The 13,789-nt window shown below is 49.6% G+C and overlaps 2 protein-coding genes across 10 annotated transcripts in view; one reads left to right on the top strand and one right to left on the bottom strand.

Annotated features, from left to right (window-relative positions):
• Window positions 1-13,789, bottom strand: part of LOC149360639 (complement factor B-like) — a 182,368-nt gene that overhangs the window by 99,099 nt on the left and 69,480 nt on the right. The window contains exon 8 of the mRNA XM_089572423.1: window positions 12,232-12,364. Coding sequence (XP_089428549.1) covers window positions 12,232-12,364 — 133 coding nt within the window. The remainder of the gene's footprint in view (window positions 1-12,231; window positions 12,365-13,789) is intronic.
• Window positions 1-13,789, top strand: part of LOC149360640 (uncharacterized) — a 164,098-nt gene that overhangs the window by 142,654 nt on the left and 7,655 nt on the right. The window lies entirely within an intron of this gene.

Below are 13,789 nucleotides of genomic sequence, written 5' to 3'. Positions count from 1 at the left end.
CGGGGTCTTCGTTACCCCGCAACCTCCACCACTTGTAACGAAGCGTAAGTCGGGACGGAACGGTGGCTCCGCCGCCTCGAAGAAGTTGACCAGCAGGTGTCGATGGGTTGCATGAATTAACTCGATTTATTTGAAATGGGCCTAAAACATCATTTAAACTGAACACACCGATGCACAAGAGTAAATAGGAGTAAATAATAACGTGGCCAGTCATACCAAGGGGGCGCGCAACATCTTCCGAGCAGTGGTCCCGGGCAGCCGGACCGCAGCCGTTCCTCTCCCGAGTCCCCTCTTCGCGCCAAAAACCCGCTCTTATATACGCTTGCCCAGGATTCTGGGGACGCTTTTAGTAGCCAATCGGAAATGCTATTGTTGGAGCCAATGAGAAGGATTGCTTTAAAACAGAAGCAGCGAATAGCACGCCGGTGCCCACGAGGTTGTTTACTCGAGAGCACCGCGTAAAATTCCACGAAGACGTGCGCATTTCCACTCGGTACACAGATACAAACACACAAAACAACACCCGAAACACAGGGAACGCAAACCTCGCAGTTGGTGCACCACGCGACCCGCCGTCCGCGCCTTCAGCCCTCGCGGCTCGTCTCCGGCCTATCTGGTCCGCCGGACAGTGTGCCGCCCGAGGCAATCACTTCGCGCGACTCTCCTGCAAACCACAGGGGGTCCGCGCGCCCGCTCTGGTGGCCCGAACGCGGCCTTGGGCGACCTCGTCCCCTCGCAGTTTACTGCGTTTTACTCTAACTAAACATTCACACAAGGCCGGGGAGGAGACGCACAATGCCTGCTTACAAAGAGCCCCAGAGAAAACGGCTCTGCCAAACGTCGGAGTGTGAGCCCCTCTAATGGCTCCCCGCACAGCAGGGAGCACACGGACAGCAACAGTCGTCGCACCGCGGGGAGAAGAACACATTCAGCCTGTCAGAGAAACTGGTGCGCGAAACCTGCGAAGCTCGCTACGCGACAATATTGTAAAGCAGACGATCAGCGCCCGCAGTGGGAGCGCCAACGCCTAGCGCCTATATATATATATATATATATATATATATATATATATTGTAAGCACAACATGCGACCTTCGTCTTCATCTGTACATATCCATCATCATCGCTCATCTTCTTCTTCGAAGGGTTGGTCGCCATACTTGCGGGTGCCATTAAAGCTCGCTCCATCATGCGCTCTGTCTCCCGTCTCACAAGTGGTGGAGTGTGCTCTCGATCCCTGCGTCCTCTGCGCCCCCAGACTGCAGCTACGTTCCGGTCGCCACCTGCTCGTACCATCCGCACCGATGGATACCGTCAGCGACAACACCACTCGTACTCCCGATGGGCCCCCCGTTCTTCTTCCTCTCAATTCGAACCGTCTGGAGCCAGCAACGATGAGCCAACCCGGTTCTTCCCAATCTTCTGGACACCCCACTTGGACCATCACCACACTGCAGCGCGAGCCTCCCATTTTTGCTGGTCTTCGTGGGGACGATGTCGAGGACTGGCTCGACCAATATAACCAGGTCAGTGCCTATAATCGTTGGGACTGAGCGATGAAACTTGTAAACATGTCGTTCTACCTCACTGCCGTGGCCAAGACTTGGTTCGTCAACCACAAAGATGCCATCCCGGACTGGGCTCACTTCTCGTCACAGATACGACAAATCTTTGGCACATCTGGTGGAAGCCCCGCTGTCTACAAAAAAAAGCTAGATACGCGCGTTCAGCTACCCGGTGAGTCCTACACATCCTACATTGAAGACGTGCTTGCCCTGTGTCGACGTGTAAACAGCGCTATGTCAGAGAACGATCGGGTACGTCATCTTCTGAAAGGGCTTGCGTCATTTGCCTTCAACACGCTTGCTGCTCAGAATCCAACGTCAGTCCAAGACCTCCGAACAACTTGCCATCGTCTTGACGACCTTCAGTCGCTTCGAATAAAAGACACCTGGGGCACCCCACTTTCACCCGACGTGGACTTAAGCTCCCTCATTCGCTGCATTATCCGGGAGGAACTGCACGGCTCCACCTTACCGCCAGTCGATTCCCACCCGCCTCTTGCCCCGTCGTCCTCGCCTTTGCGTGATCTCATCAAAGACGAGCTCGCTTCGGTCACTCGTCCCTTGGCTGCGGAACCCCCTGTACCACGTTTTGTGCCTACCTATGCCCAGGTTGCTGCGACGCCTCCTGCTGCTGTTTACCCGTCGCATCCACAGCCCGTCCAGCAAACTCCGGTCTCTGTGTCCCCGAGCCCCGCTATGTGTCCTGTTTGGAGTCCGCCTGCACGTCGGCCAGTGTGTCACTACTGCGGAATTCGCGGGCGTTTGTCCCGTGTGTGCCGTCGGCGTCAGTGCGACGAGCGCGAGTGGTAACCAGACTTTCGCAACGGAGCTACGTACTCGTCACCTGCTTACCGTCCGGCGTTTGCCTCCAGTCCTCCTCGTCGCCCATCGTATGCGGACATCTCCCAAGACGCTCCGCACTCGTCGTACGCTTACCGCCCACCGTTTGCTGACGATACCAATTATCGTCCCTCCTATCCCTCTACCTCTCCGGACCGCTCCTCGACCGACAGGCCGTCGCGCCGCCGCTCCCCATCGCCTTTCCGCCGCTCGTCGTCGCCTCTACGTCCACCATCCTCCCAGACAACTGGCCACACGGAAAACTAAATTGTGCAGTTTCCGGAGGTAAAACTGCACCGCACGCCGCCCTCTCAATTCCTCCTGCACACCCATCGAACATGTTAACCGTTGACATTGAAGGCACTGTAGTAGAAGCATTGATCGATACGGGCGCCGCCATTTCTGTAATTAGTTCTGATTTATGTTCTCGTGTTCGCAAGGTGCGCACCCCTTACAGTGGTCCTTCTCTCCGTGCTGCCAATGATGAATCAATGCGTCCTTCCGGATTGTGTACGGCACGAGTCACTGTCGACGGCATCCTGCACTACATAGTATTTGCTGTGCTTCCCTCCTGTGCTTATCCCCTCATCCTCGGCTGGGACTTCCTCCACTCTGCGCAAGCTGTAATTACCTGCTGTCCGCCTACTCTACAAGCTTCTGAATCCGACCTTTCTGCCGTTTCTGTCCTGCCTTCTCATCATCTGGTTACCACCGCTGATCATGTACTTTACCCCGGCTGCGAAGATGTCCTCTCTGTTGCTTCTGCCCACGTCAACGCTGGGGACGTTTTCGTCACACCAAGCCCCCGTCTTTTCTCAAGGGGCATCTTTCTCGTCGCGTCCCTGCTCCGCTTCTCCAATGGGTCTTCACTACTGACTGCCTTCAACACTACGCCGGAACCCATTCTTCTGCGTCAAGGCACAGCCATCGCTTCTGTGGATACCACTCAACCTGTAGCCGTTCTTACCTCTGCCCCATCAAGCTTCGCTCTTTCGACCCCTGCTTCTGCCTCTGCATCTATTTCAGCTGCTATCAGCCCCGGTCTCACCCCGACTCAAAAAGATGAATTGCTTGCCGTCTTGACCAAGCATGCCGCTTCCTTCGATACCCTGGCAACAACCTTGAGCCAAACCACCGCAGCTAAGCATCGCATCTACACAGATGGTTCGGGCATCATTCGCCGTCGCCCGTATCGTGTGTCTTCTAGTGAGCGCAAGGTTATTCAAGACAACGTAGCCGACATGCTCAAGCGCCACATCATACGCCCTTCTTCGAGTCCTTGGTCTTCGCCTGTTGTGCTGGTTCAAAAGAAGGATGGCTCAGTACGCTTTTGTGTTGACTATCGCGCCCTTAACAAGATCACTAGAAAAGATGTTTATCCGCTGCCTCGGATTGATGACGCCCTCGACTGTCTCCAAGGTGCACAATTTTTCTCTAGTCTCGACCTAAGATCCGGATACTGGCAAAAGCGATGCATGAGGCCGACAAGGAAAAAACTGCTTTCGCCACTCCCGACGGATTATACGAATTCAACGTTATGCCGTTCGGCCTATGCAATGCTCCGGCCACGTTCGAGCGCACGATCGACACCGTTCTCCGAGGCCTGAAGTGGAAAACGTGCCTATGCTTCTCGACGACATAGTCATTTTTTCTTCGACTTTTTCTGAACACCTTGCTCGTCTCGATGAAGTATTAAGCGCACTTTCTGAGGCCGGCCTACAGTTAAACACCAAGAAATGTTGCTTTGCTTCCACTTCTATCAAGGTACTCGGTCACGTCGTTAGCCAGAAGGGTGAAAAGTCTGATCCCGACAAAGTGGCTGCAGTTTTGCATTTTCCTCGCCCATCGCGCGTCAAAGACCTGCGCAGTTTTCTGGGGCTAGCGTCATACCTCCGGCGCTTCATACGCAACTTTGCCTCTATTGCGGCCCCTTTGCATAAGCTCCTCTGCGCTGACCAGCCGTTTGTTTGGTCTGAGGCCTGTGAGGTCGCTTTTACAACCTTAAAAAAGGCTCTCACATCTGATCCGATACTGGCACATTTCGACGACAATGCTCCAACGATTTTACACACGGACGCCAGTGGACACGGCACTGGTGCAGTTCTGCAGCGGCAGCACTCTTCGTGCGAGCAAGTCATCGCCTACGCTAGTCGTACACTGACTGCAGCGGAGCAGAACTACACGATAACTGAGCAAGAGTGCCTCGCTGTTGTCTGGGCCATTCAGAAATTTCGCCCTTATTAGTACGGCCGCCAGTTCACAGTTGTCACTGACCATCATGCCCTGTGCTGGTTGTCCTCGCAGAAAAACTTGTCCGGCCGCCTCGGCCGCTGGATTCTCCGTCTCCAGGAATATGACTTTACGGTCACCTATAAATCGGGCAAGAAACACCAGGACGCCGATGCGCTATCTCGTTGTCCCCTCGCCCAAACCCAACCTCCGCATCCGCAACCCGTGTCCTCCGAATCCTCAAACTGCCAAACTACCCCTTCGACGGCTATTTCAACCTTGACCGCCGCACCCATTGACTTGATGCCAGCTCCCAGTCTTGGCGATCTCGCCTCAGCGCAGCGGGCCGACCCTTACTGCCGGACTGTTATCGACCGTCTGAGCGGTGCTACGCGGCCACCGAATGCCCGCCTACGTCGCCAACTTAACTCTTTCAAGCTAGTCGACAACATCCTTCTTTGGCACAATTACAGCCCTTTCGGTGACTCATGGGTGCCTGTCGTACCCCGTTCTCTTCGCCGAGAAATTTTGCAGGCCTTTCATGATGACCCCCCAGCTGGCCACTTGGGCTTTCAGAAAACTTATGACCGCATCAAGCGCCGTTTCTTTTGGCCTGGCCTCTCAACCGCTGTTGGAAAATATATTGCGTCTTGCATCTATTGCCAACGTCGTAAACGGAGCACGTCTGCCCCTGCGGGCCTTCTACAGCCTCTCCCCTGTCCTTTCTCCCCTTTTGAAGCCGTTGGGATTGACCTCTACGGTCCCTTACCATTAACACCAACGGGCAACCGTTGGATCGTCACTGCCATCGACCACTTAACTACATACGCTGAAACAGCCCCTGTTCCTTCCGGCTCTGCTTCAGAGATCGCCCACTTCTTCCTGAACGCCATCCTTCTGCGCCATGGAGCTCCTCGTGTCCTTATTAGTGACCGCGGCAAGTCCTTCCTCTCCAGCATCCTTGCCGAAGTTCTTCACGCCTCCAGAACCGTGCACAAAACCTCCAGCTTATCACCCTCAGACCAATGGGCTCACAGAGCGCTTTCATCGCACGCTGTCCGATATGCTAGCCACGTACATCCAGCCCGACCACACCAACTGGGACACCATGCTTCCCTTCGTTAACTTTGCATACAATAGTGCCGTGCAAAGAACCACCAACTTCTCCCCATTCTTCCTTCTGTATGGACGTCAACCTACCTACACCCTCGAAGCGTCTTTCTTCTCCGCCCCCTCAACCTCTTCCAGACTCTCTCACGAACAGTTTACTTCTCGTCTTACCTACTGCCGTGGCATTGCCCGCCTGAATACCGACGCCTCCCAAGCCTCCCGGAAAAACACCTATGAACTCTCCCACCGTGCCATATTTTTTCACCCTGGTGATGAGGTACTGCTGTGGACTCCAGTGCGTACCCCGGGATTGTGTGAAAAATTTTTGAGCCGTTATATTGGTCCGTATACTGTACTCGAACAAACGTCCCCGGTGAACTATCGCGTTGCCCCTCTTCATCCTGTTAATGATCGTCGTTGCCGAGGTGCCGAGATTGTTCATGTTTCCCGCCTTAAACCCTTTGCCCGTCGCCCTACTGTGCTCTAATCTGCGCCCGGGCCGGTCGCTTTCGTACGCGAGGGGAGAAAGTGTAAGCACAACATGCGACCTTCGTCTTCATCTGTACATATCCATCATCATCGCTCAAAGCACAACATGCGACCTTCGTCTTCATCTGTACATATCCATCATCATCGCTCATCTTCTTCTTCGAAGGGTTGGTCGCCATACTTGCGGGTGCCATTAAAGCTCGCTCCATCCTGCACTCTGTCTCCCGTCTCACATTATATATATTAACGCACGAGAACAAACGCGCGTTAATGATATCCTAGTTGAAATCAAGAGGGAGAAGTGAGCTTGGGCAGGGCATGTAATGCGAAGGCAAGATAACCGCTGGTTTTTAAGAGTAACGGAGTGGATTCCAAGAGAAGGCAAGCGTATACGCTTGCCTTCTGCCGCCCCTTGCTATAGCAAGGGGCGGCAGAAAATTAGGTGGGCGGATGAGATTAAGAAATTTGCGGGAATATGGTGGCCGCGGCTGGCGAAGGACAGGGTTAATTGGAGAGACATGGGAGAGGCCTTTGCCTTGCAGTGGGCGTAGTCAGGCTGATGATGATGATGACATATTATATATATATATATATATATATATACCTAACCTTATATATATATATACCTAACCTAACCTTCTATGAACAAACCAATTAACCCTCGGCCCTCAGTCCCCAGCGGCTGCGGAGCAACTGACCAAGGCGGCGGTCAGATCTGTGACGCAGCGGAGGGTGCTAAGAATCTCTGGCTCCGGACAGGCCGCCATTGGAAACTGAACCTGGCAACGTTTAACGCAAGAACCTTGTCAAGTGAGGCTAGCTTAGCAGTGCTATTGGAGGAATTAGCCGGTATTAAATGGGATGTCATAGGGCTTAGTGAGGTTAGGAGGACAGATGAGGCGTATACAGTACTAAAGGGTGGGCATGTACTGTGCTATCGTGGATTAGCAGATAGGCGAGAACTAGGTGTGGGATTCCTCATTAATCAGGATATTGCTGGTAACATCGAGGAGTTTTACAGTATTAACGAGAGAGTGGCAGCTATCGTAATTAGGCTTAATAAGAGGTACAGGCTGAAGGTGGTGCAGGCCTACGCGCCTACATCAAGCCATGATGACCAAATAGTTGAAAGCTTCTATGAGGATGTGGAATCGGCAATGACCAAAGTAAAATCACAGTACACTGTACTGATGGGAGACTTTAATGCAAAGGTAGGTAAAAAACAGGCTGGAGACAAGGCGGTAGGTGACTATGGCATAGGTTCTAGGAACAGTAGGGGAGAGTTATTAGTAGAGTTCGCAGATAGAAATAATTTACGGATTATGAATACCTTCTTCCGCAAACGAGCAAACAGGAAGTGGACGTGGAAGAGCCCCAATGGTGAGACTAAAAATGAAATAGACTTCATACTCTGTGCACAACCTGGCATCATAGAGGATGTGGAGGTCCTCGGTAAGGTCCGTTGCAGCGACCACAGAATGGTAAGGTCTCGTGTTAGCTTAGATTTGAAGAGGGAACGGAGGAAACTGGTGAAGCGAAAGGCTATTAACGAGTTAGCATTAAGAGGGAAGGTAGAGGAATTCAGAATGTCGCTGCAAAACAGATTTTCCGCTTTAACTGAAGAAGACGACCGTAATGTTGAAACAATGAATGATAATCTTACAGCTATCGTTACAGAGTGCGCCGCAGAAGTAGGTGGTAGGATGGTTCGGCAGGATACCAGCAAGCTATCTCAGGAGACTAAAGATCTGATTAGGAAACGCCAAAGCATGAGGGCTTCTAACTCCACAGACAGGATAGAACTAGCAGAGCTATCGAAGTTAATAAATAAGCGCAAGGTAGCCGACATAAGAAAGTTTAACATGGAGAAAATCGAGCATGCTCTAAGGAACGGAGGTAGCCTAAAATCAGTGAGGAGAAAACTGGGCATAGGTAAAAACCAGATGTATGCGCTAAAAGACAAACAGGGCAATGTCATCAGCAATATGGATAAGATAGTTGAATTAGCCGAAGAATTTTACACAAATCTATACAGGAGCGAATGTAATCATCAAGTTACTGAGAGAGCCAGTCGAGCACAGCAATGGGACATCCTGCCAGTAACGAAGGAGGAAGTAAAGAAAGCCTTAGGAGCAATGCAAAGAGGGAAAGCAGCTGGTGAGGATCAGGTAACAGCAGATTTGTTGAAGGACGGAGGAGAGATTGTGCTACAAAAACTAGCCACCCTGTATACGCAATGCCTTGTGACCTCGAGAGTACCAGAAGCTTGGAAGAACGCTAACATTATCTTAATTCATAAGAAAGGAGACGTCAAGGACTTGAAGAATTACAGACCAATAAGCTTATTGTCCGTTGCCTACAAGGTATTTACTAAGGTAATCGCTAATAGAGTCAGGACAACCTTGGACTTTAGTCAACCAAATGATCAGGCAGGCTTTCGTAAAGGATACTCGACAATAGACCACATTCACACTATCAATCAGGTAATAGAGAAATGCGCAGAATATAACCAACCCCTATATATAGCCTTCATTGATTACGAGAAAGCATTTGACTCAGTGGAAACCTCAGCTGTCATGCAGGCATTGCGGAATCAGGGTGTGGAAGAGTGTTATGTGAAAATATTGGAAGATATTTATAACGATTGCACAGCTAGTATAGTTCTCCATAAAGTCAGCAATAAAATTCCAATACGGAAAGGTGTCAGGCAGGGAGACACGATCTCGCCAATGCTCTTCACTGCCTGCTTACAGGAGGTATTCCGGGGACTGGAATGGGAAGAGTTGGGGATAAGAGTTAATGGAGAATACCTGAGTAATTTGCGATTCGCTGATGACATTGCCTTGCTAAGCCACTCAGGACAAGAACTGCAAAGCATGATCAACCAGTTAGACAGGCAGAGCAGAACGGTGGGGCTAAGAATTAACATGCAGAAAACCAAAGTAATGTTCAACAGCCTAGCAAGGGAACAGCAGTTCGCAATTGGTAGCGAGGTGCTGGAAGTAGTAAGAGAATATGTCTACTTAGGGCAGGTAGTGACCGCAGATCCGGATCATGAGAGGGAAATAACTAGAAGAATAAGAATGGGGTGGAGCGCATATGGCAGGTTCTCTCAGATCATGAATGGTAGCTTACCAATATCCCTGAAGAGAAAAGTATACAACAGCTGTATCCTACCGGTACTCACCTATGGGGCAGAAACGTGGAGGCTAACAAAGAGGGTTCAGCTTAAGTTAAGAACAACGCAGCGAGCTATGGAAAGGAAAATGATAGGTGTAACGTTAAGAGATCGGAAGAGGGCGGAGTGGGTGAGGGAACAAACGCGGGTTAATGACATCTTAGTTGAAATCAAGAAGAAGAAATGGGCTTGGGCAGGGCATGTAATGCGAAGGCAAGATAACCGCTGGTCCTTAAGGGTAACGGAGTGGATTCCAAGAGAAAGCAAACGTAGCAGGGGACGGCAGAAAGTTAGGTGGGCGGATGAGATTAAGAAGTTTGCGGGGATACAGTGGCGGCAACTGACAAAGGACAGGGTTAATTGGAGAGACATGGGAGAGGCCTTTGCCCTGTAGTGGGTGTAGTCAGGCTGATGATGATATATATATATATATATATATATATATATATATATATATATATTGCGAAGAAAAACTTTCTCCGCTGCTGTTTATAAGTTAAGTAAAAGGAGGAACACCGCTTCATGTCGACACATGTCGACACATTCATTAGGTCGACGTTTCGGCCAGAACCTGCTCTTCATCAGGACTGAGTATGAAGGTATTGCACATCGGTTTAAAAAGGGAAAAGCAAGAAAGAACGAGAAGAGAAAAAAAAAGATCAGGATGGCGGCTGAAAGCAGGAGAGAAAAATATACATGAGAAAAGCCGCGGTGGCCAGGTTCAGGTGGAAAGGAGGGAAAAAAAGGAGGAGAGAAAAAGGTTAAAGCCGGCGCGTCCAGGCACGTAATTTGGCATGACCTGAGGCGACGCAGGCAGGTGGATTTCTTATGCGTATGGAGGCTGTTGCTTCGAGGAAGAAACATATGCCTATTTTGCGCCGTACGCGTCAAAGCCGGTAACCCAGAATGCACTGCGCGCGGCGAATGCGGAGAGCGTAGCCGCTACTCGGAGGCAGCAGAACGGACGAATGGATTTCTCCGCATGCGCGCCGCTTGTCGCTCAGCGCTGTCTCGCGTCAATGCGGCTGGAGTTTAAGGGAGGTGAATTTCAGCCCGGCGCAGGATCGCCAACATGATGTCTCCGACCATATCCGCCGCGCTTGAGCGCGTCGGGAACGTCGGAGTATAACAGAGACATCAGAGGTGCCGCCGCCGCGCTCACCAGTTACGCATGCGCAGTAGCGGCGCATAGCTAGCGTGCCTGGGCCGCCGCCGCTGCCGCGTGCTCTCCATCGCCTCTCTCTCTCTCTTCTCGTTGCTTTCGCAATCCTCCAGGTTTAACCAAGGCTAAACCACTGCCAATTATTTTCTAGTGCAATCTCTCCACTCTCCCTAAAAAAATTTGCAGTTACCTGATCGTTCCCCGCTCATATCTACGTTTGTATTTCACGGAAGGCTTTCTTCACTTGAGCTTTTGCTGCCCAAGGCATACCCAATTTTTAGACATCACTGCCTTTCTGATTCACGTTCTCAATCGTTTGAGAACTGTACAGATCTCCGTAGATTCGATCGGCAACTTTAGCTATATTAAAGCTATTGGGAATGACGTCCCACTTATCTTTTAGGCCATACCTCTTCTTTTCGCAGTAAGACCGCTTTTAGGCTACATTTCTTTTAGAAGCTCCGTGTTGTGCGCGTAAGGATAGCAGACGTTTTTGAGTTCGCATTTTAAGTGCAAGCTAGCCATGATCCAGGCCATAATAAGATGCGAGCGCCTCTTCTTTGATATGGTTCGCGTGCCACCACACGAGTGTGCGATTGCGCATTGCAAAGTGGGCACTATACACTTTTTTTGTTCTAATTTAGCTCCCTGGGCGCAGCCATATTTCCACCGGACTGTGACAGAAGCGCTTCGACTGGCGGATTTCACGCCGGCGGCTTAGACTGACGGTGGCACAGTCCAAAAGTCATGAGCGCTCAGTCAAGCAGTAAACAGTGAAAACGTCTAGAAAGGAGTGCTGTACTGTCTAGCTCGCTTTCAGGATAACGTTCATACTTTGTGCACCCGCCTGACACAGGGCCGAGAAGCAGTTTGCTGGCAGCAGGAATTTGCTCCGGTCGCGCTATGATTATTCAGCACTCGGGCTAAAGCCGGCAGGTTGGTGTAGTTAACTCATTCGGTTGGTGGCGTTTGTTGTGGCCGGTTATGCCACACTATTGCGCAATGGCGCAATTATGTTTTCTCGTTAAGCCGTACAAGGAATTAAACAAAAAAACTATTGAACATATAGTGCTTTCAAGTAACAGTAAGTAAAGTCATCTTACGATCATACCCGCCACCCGATCAGTTCCTATCGAGCGGCCTTGTTGAAAAGGCCTTGTTGAATCGAAAATTACGTTTGGCGGTGCGGGCCGCCAACGCTCGAATAAAGGCTAATTTCTGGTCTCCTTCTATAGGGCTAAGAACGAAAGTTGTTGGAAAGTTCTTTTATCTTCTCTATCAATGCCAGTAACAAAGAGACATTATGTTATGAAAAATCGGAACCTTTGCTGTGCATTTCCTTGAAAGCATATATTGGCACCAATTGTTCAGATCGATGGCAGCAGTTGGGTGTGCGCGGAAATCGCAAATGATCGACATTAAGTTCATGCATACACCATTGTATATAATTTCAGTCACTGGCTCGGCTTTAACTTCTCCATTATTTTTATCAATTATGCTGGTTCCATTTTGGTGAGTTGTGCGTATAGTAAAACGAAAGGTGTGCATCGAATTGTTTCTGCGTTTATTTCTGAAAGACGAACAATGGAAAGTCTAATGACTCGGCACAAAAGCTACTGCGCATGATACAATAGCCTATTTAAAATGTGGCCTGCTTACTTGTGTAGTTTATGCTTCCGAGCCTTTGAAGCACAAAAGCTTCATTGAAGACCTCCATGGGGTGTATTTCCAAGCTCGCATCCCTCGAGAAGACGATAGCCCCAACACGATGACCTTGTTCTGTCACCTTCAGCTGATGAAAATAGACAAGCAAGCACAGGCTGAGATAACAATAAGCATGCGACTATTTTCACCCATTTTATTTAATAAGTATTATAGTGGCATTTCCTTGTTGAAGGCAAGGATCAGCGTAATTTTAATTCCGCGGATTTTGCACAAAGTCACGGACAGAACGGTATTGTTTCGCAAACGGTAATATCGGTCATAAGGATTAGTAGTTCCAGTAAATTCTCTCTCTTTTACGGTAAACTGTTAAAAAAATAATTTCTGTCAATGTCTCGGATTGTGAAAAAGCTGGGGACACGTACTAACCATCAGATAATTTCTGTAGGACCTCGGAAATTGACAACAGGTTGTCTGAATTCCCATTAAACACTAAAACGTGGCGATTTTTGCGTGACTCCCCGATAACACGGGGGAATATCTACTTGCATCTAAACTCTAGATAATTAGAAATTACGGCATTCGCAAATAAAGTAAACCAATACTTTAGAACAAAATGGCTGGCGGTTTAATATTGCCAAGCAAAAAATATTGTGCGAAAGTACAGTTTTTTGCGGACGCACAACCCCCACCACGTACTTTCACTGAGGTGTCAACTGACCCAGGGGGGCAGTATTGCGCGTCTCCAACTTTTCCACCGGTGATTGCCAATTTGCACAGTGTACGCCGACGGCCTACGCACCAGCTTTGTTTTTCTGCTAAAACGTGTTCTACGCCAACGCATGCAGCGCACAGCTCTCTGTCACTACCGCCACAGTGCTCAAAGCGCGAATATCGGTTTTATAGTAGTATTAGGTTATGAAGAAGATGATGTTCAGTGCACCGCGTGAGAATGTGGGGCAGTTCAACAGGAGGCGTGGTTGACTGTATAGAACTTTTATGCATATAAACGCCTGTAATAAATGCCCTGCTGTAAAAATAATGCGGAGATACCATGGTGCTCTCGCGCAGCGACAAGCGCAGCTTATCTGTTCACGCCACAGCGTGTTCGAATACCGGTAATGAACTTTTTCTCTTTATTTATTTCACTTGGCAGAAGCCCACAAACACCGCAAGATCTTTCTCGGGATTTGCCCATCGGAATATTGTTTCCACACTAATCCTTTCGTCCCCGTAGTAGCTATAGGAAAAGAGCCCTTACAAGCTGTCCTGCTAAAACGTTTGAAAGCGTTGTAAACTTTAGGCTGGTGTTTGTTCTTGGATCTCTTGAACTTCTCGACATCCGTCATTGCGGATTTAAAAAAAAATGGGTAACAGCTGACCATCTAGTCGCAAAGCAGACATTTGGGCTAGTTGGTGTTAATTCATGGTGGAAAAAACAGCGCACTCTAAGACAGAAAACACAGAACAAGAAGGGAGACACTACAAGCGCGTTTTTAAAGTTATAACAAAAACTACAGCGCTTGTAGCGAGACACTACAGCGCTTGTAGTGTC

Source organism: Amblyomma mixtum, chromosome 2 (genome assembly GCF_055824585.1).
Source record: "Amblyomma mixtum isolate Tamu chromosome 2, ASM5582458v1, whole genome shotgun sequence".
NCBI classification, from domain to species: domain Eukaryota; kingdom Metazoa; phylum Arthropoda; class Arachnida; order Ixodida; family Ixodidae; genus Amblyomma; species Amblyomma mixtum.
This window is presented reverse-complemented; position numbering and strand designations above follow the sequence as displayed.